Below are 26,930 nucleotides of genomic sequence, written 5' to 3' on the forward strand. Positions count from 1 at the left end.
GCCCAGCCTGCTTGTCTGGCCCCGCCTCTCCTCACCGCCCAGCTCCTACTTATACTACATCCTCCCCATGTCCACCCACAGGTGCTCCCACAGTGCCTCGCGCACAGAAGGCCCTTGGATACTTACTGTAGAGGAAGGAAGACAGCCGGCAGCTGTCAGCTGGAAGCCGGCACTAACCAACACCCCCCAGCATGATGCTCCCTCCTTATAAATTTACAGACGATGCCACCTCAACACCTAAAGATGTCACTCTGGGATCCCAGGGGAACAAGACAGAAACAAGACCGGCTCTGCAACTGTGTCTGAACTCAGACCAAGCAATCACCGTGTAACCACAGAAATGACCACTAACTCAAGTGATGGTGCTTAGTTACCAAGCACGGCCTTAGCCTCACCCCATACCTTGGCCTCCAAGGTACAAAATAGGGGGATATTCAGCCATAAGACCAGCCCCCCACCCCCCAACAGTACCCAGACCAGCGCAGGTCCCCATCCACGGCGTATACCCTCCCCTCCTGTGGGGAGTAATAAACCCAGCTTGATTTGACCACAGAGGTGGCCCTAGGGACTTCTGGCTACAGGACACTGACTTTATGCTTTATGGACACATTAACCCCAGGCTCCTAGGAAGCAATGCTAATTATATCCTTTGTGCAAACTCAACTGGCATTTTCTAGGACAGTAACAAGAGTCAAAGGAGCAAACCTGAAAGCAACCACCTAGCTCGTATGTAGAATTTCCCAGCTGAGATTAATAAAGAATGTGATTCTTTCTAAATCTGCTTTTTAACGTGCACACGAATCCCTGAGCATCTTGCTAAAATACAGATTCCGACACAGTGGGTCTGCTGGGGGTCGGGCTGCAGATGCGGCATTTGTCTCAAGCTCCCGGGCAACGATGCTGAGGGTCTCTGATGATCACTGACACTATCAAACTAGGTCTAGACGGCTCTACATTAGTACAACTCAGAAAAACAGGGTTACAAGGGAACAGATGACGTGATTTTAAAAGTGTGCTCCGATGTAAAACACCTATGAATTAAAGGAAAAATGTCTGCAAAACAGAACTAAAGTGTCTGGAAAGAAGTCTCTGACAAAGAAAATTATGCTTTAGGAGAAGTTGTTTTTTAGGCCTTAGTGGCAACCCCAGTTCAGTTGGGGTCATTGGTGGGCAATGTGGACAAGAATATCCCCGTCAAGGCCAAAAAAAGTAACTCTCCTGCCTCTTAGATGTTACTTGGCAGGGTTCAAAAGTGTCTCTGAAAGCAAATTTGGGGATTTCTTTAGCTTTGATATTAAAAATTAGGTTCAAACAAACACCCTAGCCCACTGGTTCTCCAGGTTGTGGGCCTGGGTAGACTTCTGTCCTAAGTCACCCTTGCAGAAAAACCCAGAGTCTTCTCGGTTGAACAGTCTACAAAACCCTGTCCCAGCGTAACACTCCTCTGAAGAAAGGACACATGACATTTTTGTTTTAATCTGCATCCTTTTCAGTTTATTTTTACAATAGCATATCACGCATCACAAAATCCCATAAACCACATTAGGGGAAAAAAATGCATCAATATCCTGTTGCCCTGCTAGCGAGCTAAGTGAGGAAGGGATTTGGAACATTATATTGGGAATAAGGTTTTACATCCAAATCCCAGTTTTTTTTTAAATCGGCTTCAATCACCTCTATCCTTTCCCAAGAGTTTTCATGCCCCAGACTAGCAGAGCCTGACCTTGAAAATAGAGTCACTAATTGTCTGAGGTTCTCTGTATTCAAAATTATGGTCAAATTGATAAGGGGAATAAGAAAACAAACAACCCAATAAAAAAATATGGGCAAAAGTCTTGGGTAGATAGTCCAATAAAGAAGCTATACAAATGGCAAATAAGCACATGAAAAGATGCTCAACATCGTTAAGGCGTGAGGGGATGCAAGTTAAAAGCACAGAGAGATACACAACATACCTATTAGAGTAGCAAAGGGCAAAACCAAAGTAAAAACCCGACATACCCAGCGTTGACAAGGAAGCAAAGCAACAGAAACTTCCATCCGTTGCCAGTGGGGATGCAGCAGTGCTACAGTGCTTGGGAAACAGTCTGGAAGTTTCTTATAAGCTAGACAAGGAAGGACAGCCCGTAATCCTCAAGAGGAAATACTTAAGAAGATAGTCAGGGGCACAGTTTATGTCCTCAGATGTCTAAATACCCACGTTCACCGTCTGAGTGAAAGAGCAGAAGAGTGAACTTCGAATGTGAACCCGCAGGGGGGGTGACCTGACGCCTCTCCCTGGGTCTCTGGGCTCCCGGGGCTGCGGGACAAATCCCCACATGCGGTTTCACAGCCGCCTGGGCTCCCGTTCTTACCTCCCTCATGCCACTGGTTACGGCGGCTGCTTGCGGGGTGGTCTGGATGATCTGCTGCAGGATGCTGACATAGGTCTGAATCTCCAGAAGGTTCTGTTGGGGGAGGAAAGCGTTCTCATGAGAACTTGAGCTCCCCACATTTTCCCCTCCAGTACCAGGTGACCTGCAGGATGAATGCCTTCACGTGTCCCACCGCCGCAAATAGGACAGACCGTGATGGGTGCGGAGGACGCTTTATGCCTCCTTTAATCTGCATGAGAACACTGGGCTCGATGAATAAACCGAGGCTTAGTTCAGGTCACCTCCCCTTCAGTCCCGTGGCTGCCTTGCGGCTGTCTCCATAGCGCCCTGGATGCAGGGTTATGAGAAAAGCAGGGATGGGGGACAAAGAGATCCCGGAGGGCACAAAGGACCTTGCTGACTGCAGCACAGGCTGTGGCCAGTCCGCGGGGACTGCCTCACTCACTAGCTGAACGTGGCCTCAGGCGAGGTGTTCAAACCTCCTAAGCCTCCGGTTCTTCCACGAAAGAGGGATTAGCAACCTGAAGGCAATGCCCGGTCCCTTTCACCAGCAGATCACCTGGGCCTGCTCCGTGCAAGAGAGCTGACGACGTAGCACAGCTGCCCCCTCCGCAGAACTGCCCTCGGCCACACAGTGGTCATCCTGCCAGGAAGCTATGCAACTGCCCCCAATGCCACACCAATGACTCCTGGCTCAGGACACAAGACCAACCCTCTTGCCTCAAGGTGGGACCAAGCTTGTAGTGTGATTCACGCTCCAGAGCCCCCATGGGATCAGGCTGAGCCTGGACTCCAGCTCAGCCCCTTCCCCTGCGCCTTCCTAACCCCCACCCCACCTATAGGCACCTCAGGCTCTGCTGACAGGGAACCTAGGACACTGTCTCTTGAGGCTGTTTTTTGGGATTCAGTGAGACAATGCAGCAGGCACCCACAGAGGCAGGAAGGGACTCTGATGCTGCCTGAGCACTTGCCAAGTTCCAGGTTGTACCAGGTGCTTCACCCATATTACTTCACGGTGTCTCATTGTGGGTTTCCCCAGAAGCAGACAGTTATAGATCAAAAGTTGTATCCCTCCAAAATTCATGTGCTGAAGCCCTAACCCCCAGCAGGATGGTATTTGGAGGTGGGAACAATTAGATTTAGATGAGGGCATGAAGGTGGGGCCCCCAGGGTGGAATTAGTGCCCTGTTAAGAAAGGCAGTCACTCTCTCTATGGATACGGATCTAGGAAAGGCCAGGTGAGTGCATGGCAAAAAGGCAGCCGTCTGCAAGCCAGGAAGAGGGTCCTCACCAGAACCCAACCCTGCTGGCACACTGATCTCGGTGCTCCAGGCTCCAGAACTGAGAGGAATGAATTTCTGTTGCTCATAAGCCACCCCGTCTGTGGTACTTTGTCATAGCAGCCCCAGCTGAGTAAGATACAGACCCTGGGGGGAGGATCTGGGTGCAAATAGTTTGCTTGGGCAAAGATGTCAGGAAACATGAGCAGTGGAGCGGGGAGGTGAGACACTGTGTTTTCAGGTGAATTACCCCTGTGGGCACCAGTCCTAGCGGGCTCTCTGGGAGCCGGTGCAGAGGGAGCTGGGGTACGTGGCCACCAACTCCATCCGTCCCTGGCTGAGGCTGCTCCCGGGGCATTAACTCCCCAACATTTCCTGTGAGGCAGACCTGCCCTCCGCTGCCTGGTGCACATCCGTCCTGAGGCAGAGACGCAGATACTGCGCTGGAGGGAGGCCAGGCCCCCTGGAGAGGTCAGCCCCGAGGGCTGAGGGTCGTGGCCAGGCCCACAGGTGTCTATGCTCAGATAACACGGCTGTGCAGGAAGGAGAGTCTGGCGTTTGCATTTCGAAGATGAAGAAGCTCAGAGAGGTTAGGCCACTGGCCCTTGGTTACACAGCTCCGGGACTGGACTTTTCCAGAACACCAAGGCCCCCCCAACGTGAGGCCTGTGAGAAGCTGGCGGGGGTGGGGGCAGAGCACAGCGCTACATGCGAGGAGGCCCCTGCATGCCATGGGTCCCCTCAGAGACAGCGCTAAAAAATTACGATTTTTGCATTTTCTCCATTTTCTGAGCTGAACCAGTCAACAGGCTACAGCTTAATCAAGACGGATCTGTGCGCAATTACTCTGTGGGCTGTGACGTCCTGCACAGATACTGGCTCCCCTCGACCCATAACCCCCCCCACACACACGTACACACACACACACACACACACCGCCCCCCCATGTACACACACACACACACACACACACCACCCCCCACGCACACACATACACACACACACACCGCCCCCCCACACACGTACACACACACACACACACACACCGCCCCCCCACACGTACACACACACACACACACCGCCCCCCCCACACGTACACACACACACACCACCCCCCCCACACACGTACACACACACACACACCGCCCCCCACGCACACACACACACACACCACCCCCACACACACGTACACACACACACACACCGCCCCCCCCACACACGCACACACACACACACACACACACCGCCCCCCCGCACACACACCACCCCCCCCACACACGTACACACACACACACACACGCCGCCCCCCACGCACACACATACACACACACCACCCCCCCACGCACACACATACACACACACACACCCCGCCCCCCCCACACGTACACACACACACACACACCGCCCCCACACACACACACACCACCCCCCCCCCACACACGTACACACACACCGCCCCCCCACGCACGCACACACACACACACACACACACACACACACACACGCTGCCACCCCTCCCACAGCCCTGCAGGTCTGGCTCACTAGGTGCCATCCAGCGACCAGCCCAGCCCCGCTTGGTTCGGGGCACCGCACACAGGGCAGCCCACTCCAGTCACCCCATTTTTTCAGCCACGAGTGCCCTGAACTGGTTTGTTGGCGGGAAGGGCTACAGAAGGGTCATGGTTACCTTTTTGTACCTGTCCTTGGCCGCACTGATGTCATCCTGCAGAAACTGGGCTTCGATCTGAAGGCGCAGGTTACTCAGCAGGGCTTCATCTGCCTCCTGCAATGAGAGGCATCGACTCTGAGGGGCCGCGGGGGGCGGGGGGCGGAGAGCACGGGCGTGGGTGTGACATCGGCCGGGTCTTACCAAAATGCAGACTTGTTTGGTGGGTCTGGGAGGGTGTCTGAGATTCTGCATTTCTAGCCAAGCACTGGGTTAGCCCATTGGACCTGGTCTAGAATAGTAGTTCTCAGCTGAGGGTGATTTTGCCCCCAAGGGGACATTTGGCACAATCTCGAGGCTATTTTAATTGTCACCACTTGGCGGCGGGGGGGGGGGGGATGAGGGGATGGCGGGGGCGGGGCAGGGGCGGGGGGGGCGGTGTTACTACTGGCATCTAGTGGGTAGCAGCCACCGATGCTGCTAAATATCCTACAATACTTAGGACAACCCCACACAAGAAAGAATTCTCCAGTCCGAAGTGTCAATAGTGCCAGAGTTGAGAAGCCTTGATCTAGAAAGATCAGGGAGAAAGAGTACATTTATATACCGATAACCTTAAAATTTAAGTTACATCTGTATTTGTTCTATATCCTATCATCAGTGAGTTGAGTTTCTAAGACTAAGAAACAGTTTTCCTTTAACACTGAAACCTTTATTTTAGAATGAAGCTAGACTAACACAACACTGTAAATCAACCATACTCCAATAAAAATTAAAAATAAACAAATACAATAGAATGAAGCTAGACCCCTATCTTACCATTCACAAAAATGAACTCTAAATGGATGAAAGATTTAAATAATTTAATACTGAAACAAAAACTCCAAGAAGAAAACAGGAAAAAGCTCCCTGACATGGGTGTTGGCAATGATTTTTTTGGACATGACACCTAAAGCACAGGCAATGAACTCAAAAATTAACAAGTGAGACTACATCAAACTCAAAACACCTGTGCACAGAAACCATCAACGAAATGGAAAGACAACCTATGGGATAGGAAACCTTAATTTTAATAGTTTTCTCCCAAGGACTGTTGACACCTTGAGGCCATGTATCTTCAACATAAAATTCATGTTTTAGCATGATTGCTGTGGTGCATAGTGTTTGTTCCTTTCAAGTTGGAAATAACACTTAGGACAGAAGATTGAATGTTCTCACCAAACTTTTTGATAATTCACCAACGTTTATCTCATTGATCTTTTTTTTCAATAAATTTATTTATTTTATTTATTTATTATTTTTGGCTGTGCTGGGTCTTCGTTGCTGCGTGCGGGCTTCTCTTGTTGCGGAGCACGGGCTCTAGGCGCATGGGCTTCAGTAGTTGTGGCTCTTGGGCTCTAGAGCGCAGGCTCAGTAGTTGTGGTGCACGGGCTTAGTTGCTCCGCAGCATGTGGGATCTTCCCGGACCAGGGCTCAAACCCGTGTCCCCTGCATTGGCAGGTGGATTCTTAACCACTGCGCCACCAGGGAAGCCCATATCTCATTGCTCTTGTTTAGATCAACCAAGTAGGTATGAGTAAGTATTTGTGCTCTTCATAAGATAGTGCTGTGATGTCTGGAACTGACTTAAATACTTCAACAATTCAGCGAAATGTTACAGGTCCAAGTTCCTTGCCCCCTCTGCCACGCCCACCTGCCAATACCTGAGGGCTTGCTAAGTGAATTCTTACTGACTTCCTAATGACTTGTTAAAAAGCATGATGAACGTTAGCAATGCGCTCTCACTGACAAAGGTAGAAATGTGGTTTGCTAAAATATTTAAGATACTCCCTACCACTGCGTGAACAGAGTTAAGACAGTCAAGGCATGTGGACAGGCCAAGATATTCTGAGACACGCGCCATCCTGGTACCAATAGCGTTTAGGTTCCAGGGAGGCATTAGGCCTGCACTCTTAGGAAAGGCACTTGATTCCTTATAATCGTTCCTGTAAAAGACCGCTGGTGTAGGGAGATATGATTGTCTGATGCTGACAGCAAGGATACCAGAATCCTGACCCTATTGTATCACCTGCCTTGAATGAGCTTTTCATGCAAAGTGTTGCCTTAGCACCTAAAACAGCAGAGGTCTGGGACTTCGTGGAGCCTGGAGAAGAGGCTGTATGAACCTTAGGGACTGCATCAGAAAAAAGGCTTATTTAATAAATATCCATTCACGTGAATTTGGTCTGAAACTTCAGCAAGATTGTCAGGGATCGGCTAACCCTCACCCAACTCAAACCTCTGAAACTATTTTATTTACCCAAGAGAACTTCAGAGTTTATCTTAAAGAACTTAAGAGTTGTGCTAGATCAGATTGGTCAATTTGCAATCGTTAGCAATGTACCTTCACACATGCCTTTTGTGTAGGTTTATGCAAGTCAAAATTAAATAAGTTGGGACTTCCCTGGTGGTGCAGTGGTTAAAAATCCACCTGACAATGCAGGGGACACAGGTTCAATCCCTGGTCTGGGAAGATCCCATATGCTGCGGAGCAACTAAGCCCGCGAGCCACAACTACTGAGCCCACGCGCCACAACTACTGAAGCCCGCGCACCTAGAGCCCGTGCTCCACAACAGGAGAAGCCACCGCAATAAGAAGCCTGTGCACTACTATGAAGAGTAGCTCCCGCTCGTCACAACTAGAGAAAGCCCGTGCACAGCAACGAAGACCCAATGCAGCCAAAATAATAATGATAATAATAAAATTTTTTTAATTAAATGTTATTCCAATACAGGGTTGTCCAACCCTCAGGCATAATTTTAAATTTCTTAGTAGCCCCATCAAATAAAAGAAACGGGTGAAATTAATTTTAACAATATATTTTATTTCACCCAATATACCCAAAATCTTATCATTTTATCATGTCATCAACATTTTAAAAGCTATTGATGAGATATTTTCCTTTTTCCCAGGCTAGGTCTTTGAAACCTGGTGTGTATTTCACACTCACAACACATCACATCGATTTGAACTCTCTGCATTTTGACCCCTCCCCAGCCTCACATGGCTAGTGGCCCCTGCGCTGGACACGGAAGGTCTAGAGGACTGATTTTAGACACATGGACCATCTTGTCTTCCTCAGTGTCTCCTGCTCTAGGGTGAATCCCACAGCCCTTTCAGCCTCTAATTTCCAGTTACCAAATCCTTTCCCCTGAAAACTCTGAAATCCCTTCATAGATACCAGGGATGCCAACGCTGGGCAAACAGGTGGGGAGGGAAGAAGGGAAGGACCCCAAGACCCAGAGCCGGTTCCTCACCCGCAGCCCCTGGACCCTGCTGCATGCTTTCGCCGAGGTGCCACCCACTTCTCAGCCCTGGAGCTGGGCCTCCGCTGTCCAAGCTCCGCTGTCCATCGAGAGAAGCAACAGCATGTGCGAAAATCACACCCTCTAAGGGACCCACCCATGGTCTGAAGTATTATTTTTAAATCAGAAGTAAAAGAATGAACCAAATTATTAAAAGGGATGCATGTCACCAGGTACGGGGCTCTGAACTAAAATAATGTGAAATCCGTCTTTGGGTGTTTTAGCTTCTGGGCTCATTCTTTTGATAAATGCGTTAACCAGTCACTGACTTTCGATACGCTCTGCCTTCAGGAGTTTACCATCCTGGGGGCTTAATGATGGGTCCTCAAATCCTGTGTCACAGGGATGGTCACACAGAGTACAATGAAAACACAACAGTATTGCCCTTGTTTCAAGACCTGTGCTGCCCGACTCTCCCCACCCCCCAGCCCCCGGGAGAGCAGAGCATTACTGATGCTCTTGTGCAAACGCCCCAGGGAAGGTGGGATGCCCCTTGGAGGTCCTGGTGAATGGCTTTCTGAATTACTCAGGACTGTCACATAAGCCTGGGGAAGCCCCTTCATGACAGACGTGGTGAAGGAAAGAAAGCCTGGGTGTCTTTCCAGCAGTGGGCAAGGGCTGAGGAACCAGATAGATCCTGGGTAATTTACAGGCCTTGGGAAGGACAGAAACCAGGGCAGTCCCAGCAATCCAAGCAGCTGGGGTCCACGGCACAGCCCTTGGGATGACCCAGCTCCAAAGGCATTCATCTCTGCCCCCAGGAGTCACATCTCTGAGAGAGAGCTGCGATTGGCCCACATGGTCACATGACTGTCGTCTTGCGGACAATCCTACTAGGACTACACTGACGGGAAGGAAAATCAGCCCCACCCCCTTGAGGCACGGTGGTTCCTTGTGAAAGTGATCCTCAGCTCTGGGGATGGGACACTGCTGAGTGGGCGTGGCTAAATCCGGGTCAGAGACGAGGCAGTGCGGGGTGGAGACGTGAGCTTCACCTTCACTTTCGGGATGCTTTTCTACTCTCCCCACCCTCGGCCCCTCAAGACTGCTGAGGATGGAATGGGGCAGAGAATTCTCAAACATCTTAATTTTTACCAAAAATTCACCCACAATTGATACACAATTACTGGAGCTGAAGAACTGAAAGTGAGGTTTCAAGGGCCTTTTGTGTTATTACGTATAAAGGGATCGAACACTCAAGATTTTAGAAATAGAAGGGCCCCTGGGACTTCCCTGGTTGCGCAGTGGTTAAGATTCCAAGCTCCCAATGCAGGAGGCCGGGGTTCGATCCGTGGTCGGGGAACTAGATCCCACATGCATGCCGCAACTAAGAGTTCACATGCCACAACTAAGGAGCCCTCGAGCCGCAACTAAGACCCGGTGCAACCAAATTAATTAATTAAAAAAAAATAGAAGGGACCCTAAAGGTCCTTGGTCCTCACACTTTTTAAAGCCACATGTGTCATCCTTCAAACAAAATATCCCAGGGAAGCCAACATACAGAAGGAAAGCAGAGATGTGCTTCTTGAAGGACATGACGGGGGGACAGGAACCCCGATCGGCTGGCAACCCTCTTCCCTCAGAGGCCCTTCAGCAAATCCATGGAACCCGAGGACTCTGACAAACGCAGCTCAGAAACTGGAGTCTCACCTTACGGACGGGGAGATATCGCACCAGTGGGCCGTTCAGCTAGTTAACAGAGGTTAACTGGAGATAATGGGAATGCGATCTTCCCTCTACTAGTCAGGAGTTGAGGGCTGAGTCCTGACCCTGTCCTGCAAGGTGCTTGCTGTCCGTCCCCCACCTCCCTCTGAGGGTCAAGCCAAACAACCACTCTTGGGTCCCATCAGCCAACCTTTAAAAGAGTGACACTCCCAAAGGTGAGTTGCTGCCGCTGGAATGTGCAGTTGCTGATACGGGGAGAATTCATTTGGAAGTGTTTTCTTTTGTTTGCACCAGAACTCAGAAATGTGTAGACGCTTGTGTTTTTATTATGCTTTTGGATGATGTCAGCTGCATTTTCCAAAGCTCCACCAGCCGAAGCGTCTAGATTTTTCCAAATCGAGACTCTGGGCCAATATTCTAATTTTAGAAAACACTCCAGCCCTGATACTGTGTATGGTTTCATCTAGGCCAGTGGTTCTCAAAGTGTGGTCCCTGGACCACACCATCTGGAAATGATTAGAAACGTAAAAAATCTGGTGGATCCCAGACCTACCGGATCAGAGTTGCTGGGGTGGAGGCCCAGGAATCTGTGTTTTGACACATGCCCTCCAGGTGACTCTGATGCACAGGAAGCTTCAGAACCGTAGCCTAGACGATTTTTGAGAAAGTAACTGAAGAAATAACTAGAGTCCTATATACCCTTGAAAAATCAGCCTTGCCAACCCAGTCACAGAGATGCTGGAAATCCATTAAAAACCCAACTGTCTGTATCCACACGCAGCCCCAAATCCAGCCCAACTAAAAAAATAAACAAAAACCAAAAAAAACCAACTGCTAAAGAATGGGTATTCAAATTCATTAAGATTTCTAGTTCATTAGGGTTTGATTAAAAAAAACACCTACTGGGCTTCCCTGGTGGCACAGTGGTTGAGAGTCTGCCTGCCGATGCAGGGGACACGGGTTTGTGCCCCGGTCCGGGAAGATCCCACATGTCGCGGAGCGGCTGGGCCCGTGAGCCATGGACGCTGAGCCTGCGCGTCTGGAGCCTGTGCTCCGCAACGGGAGAGGCCACAACAGTGAGAAGCCCGCGTACCGCAAAAAAAAATAAAAATAAAAAAACACCTACTTCAATCCTGGACGTCAAAAACCTTTCCAAAAATGTTAGAGCTGCTTTCCTTCCAGGGCTCACGCTGACCTGGAGGAGCTGGGTACGTCCCTCCACTCCCCACCCTCCCTCTTCCCACCACCTCGCCTTCCTCGACTCCACTCTCACCCTCTGCATCCTTCCTCACACTTCCTCTGCCTTCTGTTCTTCCAGCTGCCCACCGCCAGCCTCCTCCTAAACTCTTCTTCCCCAGATGGCTCTCCTCTTCTCCAGAAGTTAATTTCCAGCCTCAGAGGAATTCCTGGACGTATGAAGGCTTGTAGCCCTGAAATCAAAAGCTTCGTGCCCCATCCTTTCACCCCCCTGAACTCCCCTGCCTCTTGCTCCTTTCCAGACACGTTTAAGATACGCGACTTACATGGAAAAGCACATACGGCAGCTTTAGGTATTTTCTAAAATTGTTTTCCGGTGAAAGCATTCGACTAGCACCTACATTATTTTCAAATTGGCAATATACATAATGAGTCCTAGAGATTAGCCAAACCCAAATATTTTAAAGTCATCAGTTCTAGGGACTTCGCTGGTGGTCCAGTGGTTAAGATTCTGTGCTCCCGATGCAGGGGACCTGGGTTCAATCCCTGGTCAAGGAACTAGGTCCCGCATGCTGCAACTAAAGATCCTGCGTGCCGCAACTAAAGACCTGGCTCAGCCAAAATAAATACTTTTTTTAAAAACAAGTCATCAGTTCTAATAACTTTTAATGGAGTATAATCTGTAAAAATACTGAATCACTATGTTGTACACCTAAAACTAATAGTGGGAACCAACTATACTTCAATAAAAAATTAAGAATAAAAAACAAAAAATATGTCAATAGACAAAGATAAAATATAAGTCACCAGGAATGCTTACCACATCCAGAGGCTGAAAATCTGAATAACTTTGGCCCGAGTATGTAAGTAGTATGTTGAGGAATTTATTTCATTTCCAAGTGCATAGCAAGGAGCGGCTTGCCTTAACCTATGTGGCTGTTAATACAGGCACTCTGCTCTGGAGGTTTAATTACCTGGGCAGTATACATAGATGGCAGCTTTATGAACATGGTGGCAACCAGTCCTGTCCATACATTGTGATATTTTCCAAGCCAGACTCAAAGACTGGGTCAGAGATTCCTAGTGTACCCCATTTCACACGGCCACACCCAGGGATCAATCCCTTCCAAAGGGACCAAAGGAAACGGACATTAGGCTGCGTTGACAGTCAAAACCCAGATGATGTGATGTCTGTAGATATTCAAAGCTTTGTCAACTAAAATCAGTGATTTGACTGACAGCCAACAAGATGTGAATTCTACTGTACCATTTCACCTCCTTCTTCTCCAGTGACCATCTCAGTGGACAGAGAACCTGAAGGTCCAGCTGGCTGACCCTTGAGCAGCTGTCTTAATTTGAGTTTGCAGAAACAGACCCCGAGGCAAGGACTGGGAAAGGGTCCCTTATCTGAGAGGTAATCCCAGGAGCACTGGAAGGGGTGGGGTAGTGACACAGGGAAAAGAACAAAGCCAATAAAGGTGTGGAATAAGCGGGTTCCCACTGTGGGCAATGGGCTCAGTCCTGCTGGGGACCCCCCAGGAGACTGGGAAACTCACCTCTGAACTGTCGGGACGAGGGGTGGGCCAGCCAGGGACTCAGCCACCCCCTCCTGTCCCCCAGTGGCTGAGGGTCGCCCCTGGGGTGCTAATGCCCACACTTCTGGACTGTGCCCCCTGCCACTGCAGACGTTCCCAAGCCAGACAGATGCAGGAAGCTGCCAGGCTCAGCATCTCTATGTGACATTGAGGGCGGCCTGGGGGGATGGACAGGGCACCAACATCTAATGGGAAGTGGCCACCTTCACCCAGAGACTCCGGCTCTGCGTCTGTCTCCCGAGAGACAGCGGTTCCCTGACTGTCCTTGGGAGGGAAAGAATGAGCCTTGGACACAGAGCACCTGGCTCTTGCCCACACCTACCGCGGGTGCGCTGCGGGTCTCTGAAGTCGTTTACCCTCAGCAAGGGTGAGTTCCCCCCTGACAGAGGGGCGATCGGACCGGGTTATCTGAGGGTAAAATAAACAAAATCCAAAAGGCTGTTCCGAGGCTCCCGTGAGCTAGTGCAGGGACCTCCCGATTCACTGTATTTGCATCCTTGCCTGTGATTTCTGCTACATCCAAAATCTTCTGCTATTACTCACCCCGTATTTTTTTCAAATTGATTCATGTTTATTGACATGTATTTAAAAAGAAACTTTTTTTTTTAATGTCACCTGTTATAGAGAAAAGGTAGTCATAAAAATTAATTCACAGCTATTAAAAAGCTGTTCCATGGGCTTCCCTGGTGGCGCGGTGGTTGAGAGTCCACCTGCCGATGCAGGGGATGCGGGGTCGTGCCCCAGTCTGGGAGGATCCCACGTGCCGCGGAGCGGCTGGGCCCGTGCGCCATGGCTGCTGGGCCTGCGCGTCCGGGGCCTGTGCTTTGCGACGGGGGAGGCCGCAGCGGTGAGAGGCCCGCGTACTGAAAAAAAAAAAAAGCTGTTCCTCCACGCACTCCCACTCCACCAGGGGTATGCAGCCACTTCCCGAGAAAACTAAGCTGGCGTCCATCACATCACATGACCTGTAATAACAACTGTAACAGGCAGGTCACGTGCATTATTATGTTATTTAACTCTCACCAGGCATGCAGACGGACACCTGCTCCTATGGTGGTGGGAACTAGCATTGCTCCCATTTTCCAGACGAAGAAGCTGAGCCTCAGAGAGGGATACTGAGCGACAGCGTGAAGGGTCTTGCTAGCAGGCTACCCTCCTGTTGTGGATGGCACAGTTCTTGTGGGGAGAAGTATCTTTCCATGGACCCGGGAACAGCCACGCCGATGTGCTGCCCCCGCCCGCCCACGTGCTTGGTCCCATCTTTCCCCAGAACCTTCGTAACATTCTCAAGGGACTCATACCCCAATTGTCCACACGCTACACCACAGTGTGACGGGGGGAAATGGTGGAATGCCTTTCCCTTATTTTTCATTTTCTTTCTACTGTCTTATTTTTCTACTGGGAATAGGCATTGCTTTTGTAATAAGAGAGAGAAAAAAAAAAACAAGATTTGAGCTTGTTTTTAAATCCAGTGTCACTTGCCGCCAAAGGTAGAAAGAAGGACTAAGTTCTTTCTCTCTCTTCTTCAAGGAATGCCCAGGATGGCACCATGTGAGCAACAACCTTAGGGCCCAGTCCAGAGAGAGCCCTGCTTGCAGGGAGGACAAACAGTCACAAAGCAAAACGAGGTAGTGCTGCGGAGGGGCTGAACTGGCACCTAAAGGTGAAGGGTGTCAGGTGCCCCTGTTCCTGAAGGCCTCGGCCAATGGACAAGATGGCGGCCCCACCTGCCAGCCTGGAATCGCCACCAAAAACACAAATGGGGGTGAGCCACAAGTGTCAGCTGAAAGCTGAGTGAGGGCAAATGCTAATAAGGCCCCAATCCACGCAGACTTCCAGCAGGCCTTGGGTCCTTGCAACCCAGCTCAGCACACGGCCAGTCATGAGCTGTGTGCTTAGGGCTCCGCTGCAGGACACCCTCCCCGCCATCTCTGTGCTCACTTCTGTGTGCCCATCTGTTCCACTGGCCTGAGACAGTCCAGCTTCTAAGTCGACCTGCGTAATTACTGACAGCATCTCCTTCACGCAGTGTCCCGAGTTGGACAATACATTAGATGCTCACACAGAGATGGTCACAGAAATATCATACAGTCAGTAACATACACAAAGCAAAATTCAGTGTCCCTAGAGTGTAGTTCTGACTTTCCCACCGACTAGCGGAATAATCCTAGACAACAGACGTTGGACGAAGCCAGGAAATTAGTGGCAAACACTCCGAGCTAACCCTGACTGTCTGAAGTTGCCTGGGGTTCCTGTGGAGAAGAATCTTATTTTTTTTTCATTTATTTTATTGAAATATAGTTCATTTACAATGTTGCATTAATTTCTGCTGTACAGCAAAGTGATTCGGTTATACACGTATATACGTTCTTTTTCACATTCTTTCATGGTTTATCCCAGGATATTGAATATAGTTCCCTGTGCTCTACAGCAGGATCTTGTTGTTTATCCAACCTATATACACTAGTTTGCATTTGCTAACCCCAAACTCCCAATCCATCCCTCCACCACCACCCGCCTCCCCCTTGGCAACCACAAGTCAGTTCTGTATGTCTGTGAGTCTGTTTCTGTTTCATACATAGGTTCATTTGTGTCATACTTTAGATTCCACATATAAGTGATATCATACGATATTTGTCTTTCTCTGTCTGACTTACTTCACTGAGTATGATAATCTCTAGGTCCATCCGTGTTGCTGCAAATGGCTTTATTTCATTCTTTTTTATAGCTGAGTAGTATTCTGTTGTATATAAACACCACATCTCCTTTATCCATTCATCTGTTGATGGACACTTAGGTTGTTTCCATGTCTTGGCTATTGTAAATAGAGCTTCTATGAACACTGGGGTGCATGTATCTTTTTGAATTAGAGTTTTGTCCGGATGTATGCCCAGGAGTGGGATTGCTGGATCATACGGCAACCAGGTGGAGAAGAATCTTAAGGCCACATCTGGGCACAGCAGGGAAGGGTGATCGATTTTATCAGCAATGAGGTTAGGGGTGGGGAACGGGGAAGGGGGAAGGCAGCCAGGTACCCTGAACAAGCAACCCTTCAAGTAACCAGTTCCCATAGGTCCTTCCCCTCTGACATCTGAGCTCTGAAATAATCAGAAAAGGATAATGCTTACAGCTCTTTGCCATCCCTGGTTTCGTCCAACCTCTGTGGTCCACAGTTATTCTGCTATCTGGTAGTCAAGTTCTCCTGGCTACAGCAGAAAATCCAATCAGTTAGGATGGTGATGGAGGATCCAAAGAAGGAAACTGCCCCTGCAAAGAACAACTCCACCCAACCTCTGCAGGAGGGTCTCCAGCAAGAAGCTAAGAATCCTGGTGCCTCGCACATGGCGACTGTTCATGCTTCAAGGGTGAGGAGCTTGGGGGTAAAAGGAAATTCGTCTTCTATTCTCTTGAGACTTTCCCTGGGGAGGAGTAATCTCAAGACTCTTAGCCAACAGGATAAGGTAGCATTGCATCCGGATAACCACCGCCCGGAGCAAGTTCCCTCCTAAGTTAGGTGCAAACAACAGCCAGTCCCTGTAACGCCGGCCCATTTTGATAGCCAAGCAAACCAACGAGCTTAACCGTCTAGGGATCTCTCACGAGCTCATTTAGCTTGTGGTAGAGGAACGTGTGGGTGTGTGCATTCACTCACAAAGATTTAGTTGAAATTACAAAGTCAAGAAGGGGAGTGACACACAGACATAGAGAACACGCTTGTGGTTGCCAAGGGGGAGAGGGGTGGTGGGGGAGGGATGGACTGAGAGTTTGGGGTCAGCAGATGCAAACTAGTGTATATAGGATGGATAAACGACAAGGTCCTACTGTAGAGCACAGGGAACTATATTCATGCAAACTAGTGTATATAGGATGGATAAACGACAAGGTCCTACTGTAGAGCACAGGGAACTATATTCAATATCCTGAGATAAACCATATGGAAAAGAATATGAAAAAGCATGTCTATATGTGCATAACTGAACCACTTTGCCGTACAGCAGAAATTAACACAACACTGTAAGTCAACTATACCTCATTAAAATAAATTTTTTAAGAAAGAAGGAGAATGACAGCAAAAGAAATAGGGGAATCCTGGAAGAACACAAAGAGGCAGCGCGCGAAACAACCGTTCAGCCGTTTAGCTCCATCTTGTCGTGAATCTACTCAAACGCAAGGACGGGCTCAGCTCACCTTGTTTAGCCGTTTGAGCATGTCTCTCAGCAGCAGCTGACACTCACACTCATTTTCATACCTGCAGGTGGGACACAGAAGGGAGAGCTGGGCAGCTTCCGTGATCCGGCACGTGTGGTCACACACGATCAGCATGCAATTAACCTGAGTCCCACTCCCTCTCATTAAGGGAAGCAGGAGCTGAGGCTGCATTTTGGAGCCCACTCCTTCCCAACCTCCTGCACATCCCTGCACATGCAGGAAGCGCCGCCAGTGGCACCATAGATGCACAGGAGTCTCCCAGCCCGGAGTCCCAGCCCCAACCCCCCAGTGCCCCCTCCCAGCCGCCCGAAGATGCAGGAATCAGATCCCAGCACACCTGTACCCCAAGTGCGGCGGCAGCACAGAGACTGGGAGGCTGTACTAACGATCTATTACATCAAACAGCACTAACCTGACCTGGTCCGGATACCCTATACTATTGTATTTATCGTCATGTGTCAGCTTTTCTGGATTATGCCATTTAATCCTCACAAAATCCTGGAATACAGCAGTTCCTGTTACCCCCTCGGGAAAGATGAGGAAACCGAGGTTGAGAAACTGGCCCGAGGCCTCCGCAGGTGCTGCTGGCACTTCACCCGCATCTGTGCGGCCTTGCCCTGCACACCAGGGGCCTCCTGTGGGCTGGCAGGCAAGGCAGGCTGGACGGGTCAGAGAGTCAGTGGCCCTGGGAGCAGCCTGCAAGCTCTGACAGGGCGAGTGGGTACGTACACACCCTGGCTCCCTGGCCCTGAGCTGGGATCACTGAGGTGTGCTCTCCACCCCGCAGGTGGCCTCCAGTGGCCATGCAGGTAACTTGCCGGGTGACGCACTCAGTGTTGGCTCCTTTCCCTTCCTGCCTATAACCTCCTCACTCCACAACTGGTGCTCCCTGATGCCACCTCCCAAATAAGCGACTTTCTCAGGCTCGGCTTCAAGGACTCCAAACTAAGAGAGGGGTGCAGGACTCAGATGTGAGTCTGACAACAAAACTGTGTCCTGACAGCCATACCATGCTGCCTGGGTGGAGCAGGGACGCCTCCAAGTTAAACATACACAAGATGAATAAAGCAGCAGATACTAGGAGCAGGTGTATTTTTTTCCTCCTAGTCGACTTCTTCCCTGGACTTCTAAAAAAATGGTAAAGATCAAGGAAGCAGAGAGACCCCAGAAATCATTCTGGTCAGAACGAGTTTCCTTCTAGGGGGAATTTCACCCCCTGAAGAAAAAGAGAAAGCCCCTTCCCAAATGACCCCCGACCTCGTTCCCTGCAAGCTGCCCCCAATATCCATTCTAATAGGACTTACAGCCCCTCATGTTTGGTGGCCACAGGGCTGCCTAGAAGGGAGACTGCATTTCCCAGCCTTCCTTGCAGCTCAGCGTGGTCCTGACCAATGGGGTGTAAGCATGTCTGTGGCCCCTTCCAGGTATCTGCGGTACGAGATGGTGTAGGTGTGTTCTTCTGCATCCCTTCCTCCTGCACCTGAAACAGGGATGCCGCCTTCTTGAAGACCACACAGAGCCTTCTGGGCTTTGAATACTGTAGGGTGCCATACTAAACTGTTAGTCCAGACCTTACACAAGAAAGAAACACACTTCTGTTTGGATAAGCCAATGTCAATTTGGAGTTTACTTGTAGTTGTAACTCATCCTAATTAGCACTCAGCCCAACCCACAAAGCATCGCTTTCTGTGTCCCTGTACACCCATGCCATGGGTCAAGTCAAGGACTTTATACTGTGACAGGTGCTGGGAAATCGTGCCTCAGAATGAAAAGTCTTGACTTCAGGGAAGAACATGAGGTATAGGAACACTGTTCTAAGTGCTTCCAGTTCTAGAGCCACCTAAGCAGCTCAGCTATAACCAGTAAGCAAAATATATTTGCATCAGTTTTACCTTTCACACCAGGATGTCACATTTAACAGTTTCTTTTCTGTGTGCCTCTAATGGAGCCAGAAATGATGTTTTTTAATGTTTAATTAGATTTAAGAATAAAACTGTTAACAAAATCTAATTTTCTCATGGCTTCTTCCTGCTAGAAACATCCAAGAATTTCTGTAGCTTAAAAACATATTTAATAAACAACATATTAATGTGATTTTCATGCTTAGACAAGCCTAGATATTTTATTACAGACAAGTGATTGCATTATAAAGAATTCATTGTAAGAATTCATGATATATTCATATATTCATAGAAGTGAATATAAAAGTGAACATAAAGTGGAAAAAACCACTTTGGCTTCAATTACCTGATTGTTTTACAGGATTATTTTTGGTTTTCAGCAATTTGGATAATTGACTCTATTCATCATTGTATTTTGGTAGTTTTGTTTTTATTTTATTTAGTTTTTATTTTATTTAGCCTTTGTTTGATGTGCTGAAGACCTGATTTTGAAATCATTCAACTACCCAGGTAAAGAACATACCTAATAAGGCTGCATACACCTTCCTATTGCTGCATTAATTTCACCTGGTTCTGGCTAATCATCACCTCACCTCTGGAATTAAACCAAACTCGGTGTGTGTACCCATGCACGTAGATGGGTATGAATTTTATAATGATTTTCAAGTCCTACTACTCAAGTTAAAACATCAAAACTTCTCCAAGGGGGCAATGGGAGGGAATAAATTAAAGAGAATTATCAAATAAATCACAGCGCCTGAAGGGTCGGCTCCACGATGGACATACAACTCAGAGCCAAGTGAAATCAGGAGGACTCATCATGGCCACTCCTCCAACGAAGGCTCCTGGGAGTCATGCCAGATCACAGCTGACTGTGGCCCAAGGACCAGGTAAAGGCCATTTGGGGATCGGAGGTACTCTGATGACCCATGGAACTGCCCTGGGTGTCAACCAGCATTCACTTCCATTCTCTTTAGGGAACATAGCTTAGTATGAATGAAGTCCTACGTTTGGGCCTCACTCCACAGGAGTCCAAGAACAGCTTCTCTCTAAGACACAGTGTTCTGGAAAGGGTATGGGCCTAGGGTGAAAAACCCAAGTTCAAGTCCTGCCACCCACAGGCCCTCTGCAAGCCTCAGTTTTCCCTTGAAGGGCCACAGGGATTTTCAGGTGCATTCTTCCAGCTGCAAACCTATTTCTGTGGATCAAAACCAGAAACAGGGATTTCCCTGGCGGTCCAGTGGTTAGGACTCCATGCTTCCACTGCAGGGGGCACGGGTTCGATCCCTGGTCGGGGAAATAAGATCCCACATGTGCAATTTGGCCAAAAAAACAAAACAAAAAAAAAACCAGAAACAGAAGGACTGATGGGAATGGAATCGATGCTTATGATCTGATAAATATGCTCAGTACCCAATGCTGAATATCCTGCCCACGACTGGGGTTGAGAATGTGGAACTCAAACACAACGCACTTTTGAAGAAAACCCTCTGGCTACCCTAGACCAGAGGTTCTCAAACCTGGCTGTTCACTGCAATCACCAGTGGAGCTCATTAAATATAAAAAACCTGGGCCCCACTTGAGGTCCAGGATGGGGCCTGCACATCTGTATTTTTTAATTAATTTATATAATTTTTAAACAGATAAATCTCTTACATGGTTAGAGACTTTTTTAAATGACAGAAAAAGGTAAAAGTCTCCCTCTCACCTCTGCTCCTACTTCCTTATTCCCATAGGTAACCAGTGTTATTAGGTTTTTGTGTGTGTGCTTGTGTTGTCTTTTTTCTTATGCAAGCAAAAAATCTCTACTCTGACCCGTCTTCTTAAAATAGATGATAACACACTACTTTTTTTCACAATTGCACAGTATTCCATTGCATGAATGAAGCACAATTTTATAACCTGACTCCTATTAACAGGCCTTCAGGTTGGTCCCAGGCCTTTGCTATTGCAGATCACGCTGCAGTGAATATCCTGGTGGACATGCCCTTTGACACCTCCTGGAGTGAGTATCAGAGGGTAAATTCCCTGAAGTGCCCAGCTGAATCAAAGCGCACACCCATTTATCACCTGGAAAGATGCTGACAAATTGCTGAGCATCTTTTTTTTTTGAATAGCTTTTTGGGTGATTTTAACACATTATTCAGTCTGTCAAAAGGGGGGACATTGCCCAGGAGCAGGACCTCTGAAACTTCAAGGTCGTTAACTTAAACGACGAATCACCTGGGGGTCTTTTTCAGAGTCTGATTCAGGAGCTCTGGGGTGGGCCCAAGAGTCTCCATTTTTAACAAGATCCTGGGTGATGGCAATGCTGCTGTTCCATGGATCACACTTTGAGGGGCCAGACACTAGCAGGCACACGCTGAAGCAATGTCTAGGTGTCCGCTGTGATGCAGTGAAGGCCGTTAGACTTAGCATGCTCAAGACTTGAATTCCAGTCCCAGTGCAGCGATCCACCAGCTGAGTGACCTTGCCCCCAATCTCTACATTGTCTGAACCTCAGTCTCCTCATCTGTAAACTGGGTGCAGTACCGTCTATAACAGGATGAGGCTGTGAGGATTAAATAACATCGACACATCTCAAAAACACTGTGCTGAGCAGAAGGAGCCAGACACATAAGAATATGTCTAGAAGATTCCAGAACAGGCAATAGTAATCTATGGTGACAGAAATCAGAACGCTGGGTGCCTCTGCCTGGGGGGACTGGGGAGAGGGAACCAAAGGCTGGGAAAGGGCAGAAGGTAACTTTCTGGGGTAGAGGAATATCTTGCTTGTTTTAGTAGTTACATGGGTATCTATTAATACATTCGTCAAACTCACTGAGCTACACACTTAAAATCTGTGCATTTCATTGCATGTAACTTAGATCTAGACTCTAAAAGACATTAACAGCAAATTACACGATTTCATGCATGGTGACGTGCCACCAAAATGGAAGCTAGCCCTATCTTAGGGAGATGCAGCACGTGCGTGCCTCTGCCGGGATGAAGTCACCGGTCGCCTGGGCGCGGAGACGGCCCTCCCACCTCCGGGGGCAGCGCTCTCCCGGCCCGCGCTGCCTCGTTACTCCCACGGCTGAGCTTACTTGCTTCGGAACTCGCAGAGGGCGCGCTGCGCCTCTGCTCCCTGGCGCTCCAACCGGGTGCGCTCGGCGGACAAATCCCGGGCGCGCTGGCGGTTGCCCTCGACGTGGCGGGCGAGGGCATCCTCCGGGCCGGCCAGCTCGTCCAGGCGCTGGAAGGCGTCCAGCTGCCTCCGCAGGACGGCGTGGCGCTGCTCGAGCGCCCGGGCCCGCTGGACGTGGGCGGCCACGCGCTCGCCGAGCCCCTGCAGCTGCGCCACGCTCGGCGCAGTCGCCCGGCTCTCCACCAGGCTGTCCGGCTCGGCGGGGTGCGGCGCCTCCTCGGCGCGCTCGTACTGCTCCTTGCGGGCCTGGAAGACGTAGCTGCGCCGGTACATGACTCCTTTGCGGGCGAGCGTGCAGCCGGCTCCCAGAGGCCCCTCGTCGAGACAGCAGCGCGCTAAATAAACATCGGAGGCCCCTGGCACGCCGCTGGGACGTTCCAGAGCCGATCAGCTGTTGCTCAGCGCTGCGCCCAGCCTCGGGCAGAACAAAAGAGCGGTCGGCCTGCTTTTGTGCGCTGGATTAGCGGCCCATACAGCTCTGGGGGTTGGAAGGTTACATTGGGCAATGTGGTTTTTGTTCCGTGATTGTTAAAGCCCGTTGTTTTGTGAGTAAATGGAGGGTCAGGAGGACAGGAGAGGCATGCCTTTCTTCTGACTGCTTCCACTGGGAATTGTGAAGGAAGCCCAAGGGAGCTTGTTAAACTTGGACTAGTCGGAGAGCCCAAGGACCCCTGGCTTTGTCTCTTCTCTCTCTTTCAGTCAAGCTCTCAATGCCAGAACTTTTTAACAATACCATTTTCTTTTCTGATTACTTAAGCAATTCTTTTTCGTAATTGCAACATGACATTCAGGACCCCTCCTTATATTAGGGGTTCTTAACCGTGGATGCAAAATCAAATGGCACCTCTGGGTAAATTGTGAGGTGTATTCAAGTAAGTTCTTACTGATACTTGTGCATGTTTGTAACCAATCTCTTCTTTGTACAATAACTCAGAAAAGTTGTCCTTATTATAATATTATCCTGACTCTCATGGATTCTGAAAACCTTTCAGAGTAGGAGATACAAGCAGAGCTCCATCAGGACGTTGGCATAATAGATTATTTGAACCAAAGAAAAAATTCTTAAAGATTTGATAAATTGGCCAATTCTCAATTACATAATATGAAGGAATTTTTTTTTTGCCACTATGTTTCATTTTAATTTGTATTATGGAAATAACAAAGCTAGGCTTTGACAATCTTAAAAGTAAATTGTGGGTGTTGAAAGAAATGAATAGCATCTGATCAGAATGTTCCTAAATATAAATATTTTGTCCTATCTCCAGTTTTAAAAATCATTATCAAAAGCCTGTTTTCATAAAAATAAGGATTAGCAGTGCCATATAATTAACTCTATGGATTGCACATAGTATACTACAAAGTAAAGTCATAGTTATCAAAGGTCAAGAAAATTACACAGATCTTTGTTGGTTTCTCAGAATTTATTTTTTTCTCCAAAAGGACTATGATAATAGATTCAGTCTGGAATGAATCTATGTAAGGGCCAAAGTTGTGCTGGCAGTGTGGTTATTATTCTATTTTGCTCTCTTAAGCCATTTAAAAATAGATTTTATGATCAAATCAAGGAGCACCAGTGAGTATTTTCTATGGTATGGCACACATATACCATGCTGATTGCATGGTAAATTGGTTTCAGGCTTCCTAGAGAGCAAAACCAACGTAGGACAAGAATAATTTATTCAAAAAATCATTCATTCCCTTTGACATCATGTATCAGTCAGCTATTGCTACAGAACAAAATGACCCCCAAACTAAGTAGCAGACAAGAAGTCTTTATCACTCTGTCCCAGGTCTGCAGCTCAGCGGATAGCTCTCCTGCAAGCTGCAGGTCTTCTGATCAGCTGGTGCATCTCTGCTCCAAATGTCTGCCATCCTCCTAGAGCTAGCAGTGACAGAAGGATGAGAGCAAGCCCAGGCACACAAGATCGTTCTAAGCCCTTGTTGGCATCGCGTCCGCTGCACATCCCATTAGTCAAAGCAAAGCCCACAGCCACAGCCTCAGTCAAGAGGCATGGTTCACAGAAGGCCATGGCGAGGGTGTGGGTGTGGAACTCTGTCACAATGGAGTGAAGCATTGGGAGGGACCAGCAACCCAGTCTACCACTCATAGAAATCCCGTTTGAGAAAAATATAAACTTCCAGGAACATAACAAAAGAAAAAATATTATTTCCTTTTAATCCAGTGGAACAAACACTTAGAAAACATCTACTCACAAAGCATCATCTGGAAGAGTTAAATATTGAACAAGGTCAAGTCCCTACCTTTAAGGGGCAGGAGACAAATTCCTACTCAACGAATGAAGAGACAAGGAAATCTGGGATAAGTTCTAAAATAGAGATGGTAATAAAACGCTGTGGTTGTATCAAGGCAGCAGCAGTGAGCGGTGCGTGGGCAGGTAGGGAAGTTGGAATTCCAGACAGAACAGCATGAACGAGGTGTGAGCCCTGTGCTCCCCGAACGTGGTGAGGCCAAATCAAGGCAGGCATGGCAAGAACGGTCCCACAAGGGTAAGTTCGAAGGCCTCCCATTAGCGGTAGTGGATTGAGCATGGGCATGATCTCTACTCCCTCCCCCAAGCCCCACCAAAAATGGCAGCAAAGAATGTTTTTAGATTAAAACTCCACAAGAATAAGGAAGAAAAGAATACAGTGGACAAGATATGTGAACACATTTTCAGGAGACTGACTAAGCACAGTGGAGAAAGCTAAGAAACCTAAGTGTCTCGGGGGGATGGGAGAGGAAAACAGCTGGTTCATGCAAGAGTACCTCAGAAATCTTAGGAATTGGATGTACCAGATATGGCAGAAGATGGAGGTGAAGGGTAGCGCTACCGAGTCCAAGCTTGTACTGCTCGCCACACGACAGGCCAATAAATGGAGAGGAGAGTTGTTGGGGGAATGCATAGCGACTTTATTCAGAAAGCCAGCAGCCCGAGAAGATGGTAGACTCGTGTCCCAAAGAACCATCTTCCCGAGTTAGAATTCAGGCTTCTTTTATACTAAAAGGGGAGGGAGGGTGGCTGGTTGTTGCAATCCTGTTGGTGCAGGAATCCTTTGTTCTTGCCGCTGTCCAGGTAGGTCTGGTCACAATGCTCCTACAAACCTTCAAGAAGTATTATTCTCCACCTGCAACTTTTTATCTCTATATGAATGGAAAAGTGTTATGCCTTTAAAGGTCAGAGCCTTGAGAATAGATTCTCCTGTGTATTTCAGGCTATAGGCAACATTCTTTTACAAAAGATGCAGAGCCTGCATGACTAAGCCCCGGCAACAGAGCACAAAGGTTAGAGCTAAAGGAATAGATTCAATATGGAGTCAGGTTTGTTCTCTGTTACAGTAGAGCTGAAACACAAGAGGGTTGCCTGAGAGTCTGCATAGGAGCAGTTAGAATTTCAGATCTCCTACCCCACCCTGCACAGTCAGGCAACCACCCAACCCCCATCATGACAGGAGACTGGAAGTTATTCTCCAGCAAAATTGAACAAGACCAAGTTGCCAGGCACAGCCAAGGGTAGAATGATGGCCAGTTGAAGCCGGTGGGAAAGAGAGGCAGCTGCAGGCAGTGGGAGGTGGGCCAGCAAGTCCATCTGGTCCCAGTATGGGCACTGGTAGAAGGGGGATAATCACTTACAGAACGAGGGTCACCATACCTCCCAGTTTACCTGAGACCATCCATGTTTACATCCTTTATCTCAGTGTAAGTGTAGGTGGCACCCACTCTCAAGAGTATCGTGGTTTGTCTGAGAAGGATACAACAAACATCTCATCCTGGCCCTGGATGCATAGCCTGAATCTAACCATATAAGGAAACATCCAGACAAACCCAAAATAAGGAACATTATTAATAAAAATAGATGGGAACAATGTTCTTTAAAATGTTAATATCATAAAAGACAAAGAGAGATGTAGAAAGATTCCAGATTAAAGATGTGACATCCAAATGCAGTACTGATCCTAGACTGGATCCTGTGCTGGAGGAGAAAAGATGCTGTAAGATCATCACTAGATCCTTTGGCAAAATCGGAAGATGGACAATAGATTACACCTGTATCAATGTTAAATTTACTGAAGTTTATGACTACGCCACTGTTAAGTAAAAAAAGATCTTTATTCTTAGAAAATAGCCTCTGGGGACTTCCCTGGTGGTTCAGTGGTTAAGAATCTACCTTCCAATGCAGGGGACTCACGTTCGATCCCTGGTCGGGAAACTAAGATCCCACGTGCCACAGGGCAGCTAAGCCCCGCGCGCCACAACTACTGAGCCTGTGCGCTCTGGAGCCCATGTGCCACAACTAGAGAGAAGCCCGCATGCCGCAACAAAAGATCCTGTGTGCCGCAACTAAGACCTGATGCAGCCAAATAAATAAATAAATATTAAAAAAGAAAAAGAAAAGAAAATATCCTCTGAACTATTTAGGGGTAAAATGCATGATGTATGTAACTTACCCTCAAATGATTTTTAAAAATTACATGTATAAATATATACATAAACATAAACATTAAAATGTAT

At 48.3% G+C, this 26,930-nt stretch overlaps 1 protein-coding gene across 1 annotated transcript in view; it reads right to left on the reverse strand.

The window, feature by feature from the left end:
• Positions 1-22,771, reverse strand: part of BFSP1 (beaded filament structural protein 1) — a 38,035-nt gene extending 15,264 nt beyond the window's left edge. The window contains exons 1-4 of the mRNA XM_089896483.1: positions 22,320-22,771; positions 17,312-17,372; positions 5,343-5,438; positions 2,355-2,447 (exon numbers count right to left, since the gene is read on the reverse strand). Coding sequence (XP_089752609.1) covers positions 2,355-2,447; positions 5,343-5,438; positions 17,312-17,372; positions 22,320-22,693 — 624 coding nt within the window. The 5' untranslated portion in view covers positions 22,694-22,771. The remainder of the gene's footprint in view (positions 1-2,354; positions 2,448-5,342; positions 5,439-17,311; positions 17,373-22,319) is intronic.
• Between the last annotated feature and the right edge of the window lie 4,159 nt (positions 22,772-26,930).

The sequence above is a fragment of the Delphinapterus leucas genome, chromosome 15, assembly GCF_059928025.1.
Source record: "Delphinapterus leucas isolate spDelLeu-1000000601 "Yukka" chromosome 15, BTC_Dleu_Yukka2, whole genome shotgun sequence".
NCBI lineage: Eukaryota > Metazoa > Chordata > Mammalia > Artiodactyla > Monodontidae > Delphinapterus > Delphinapterus leucas.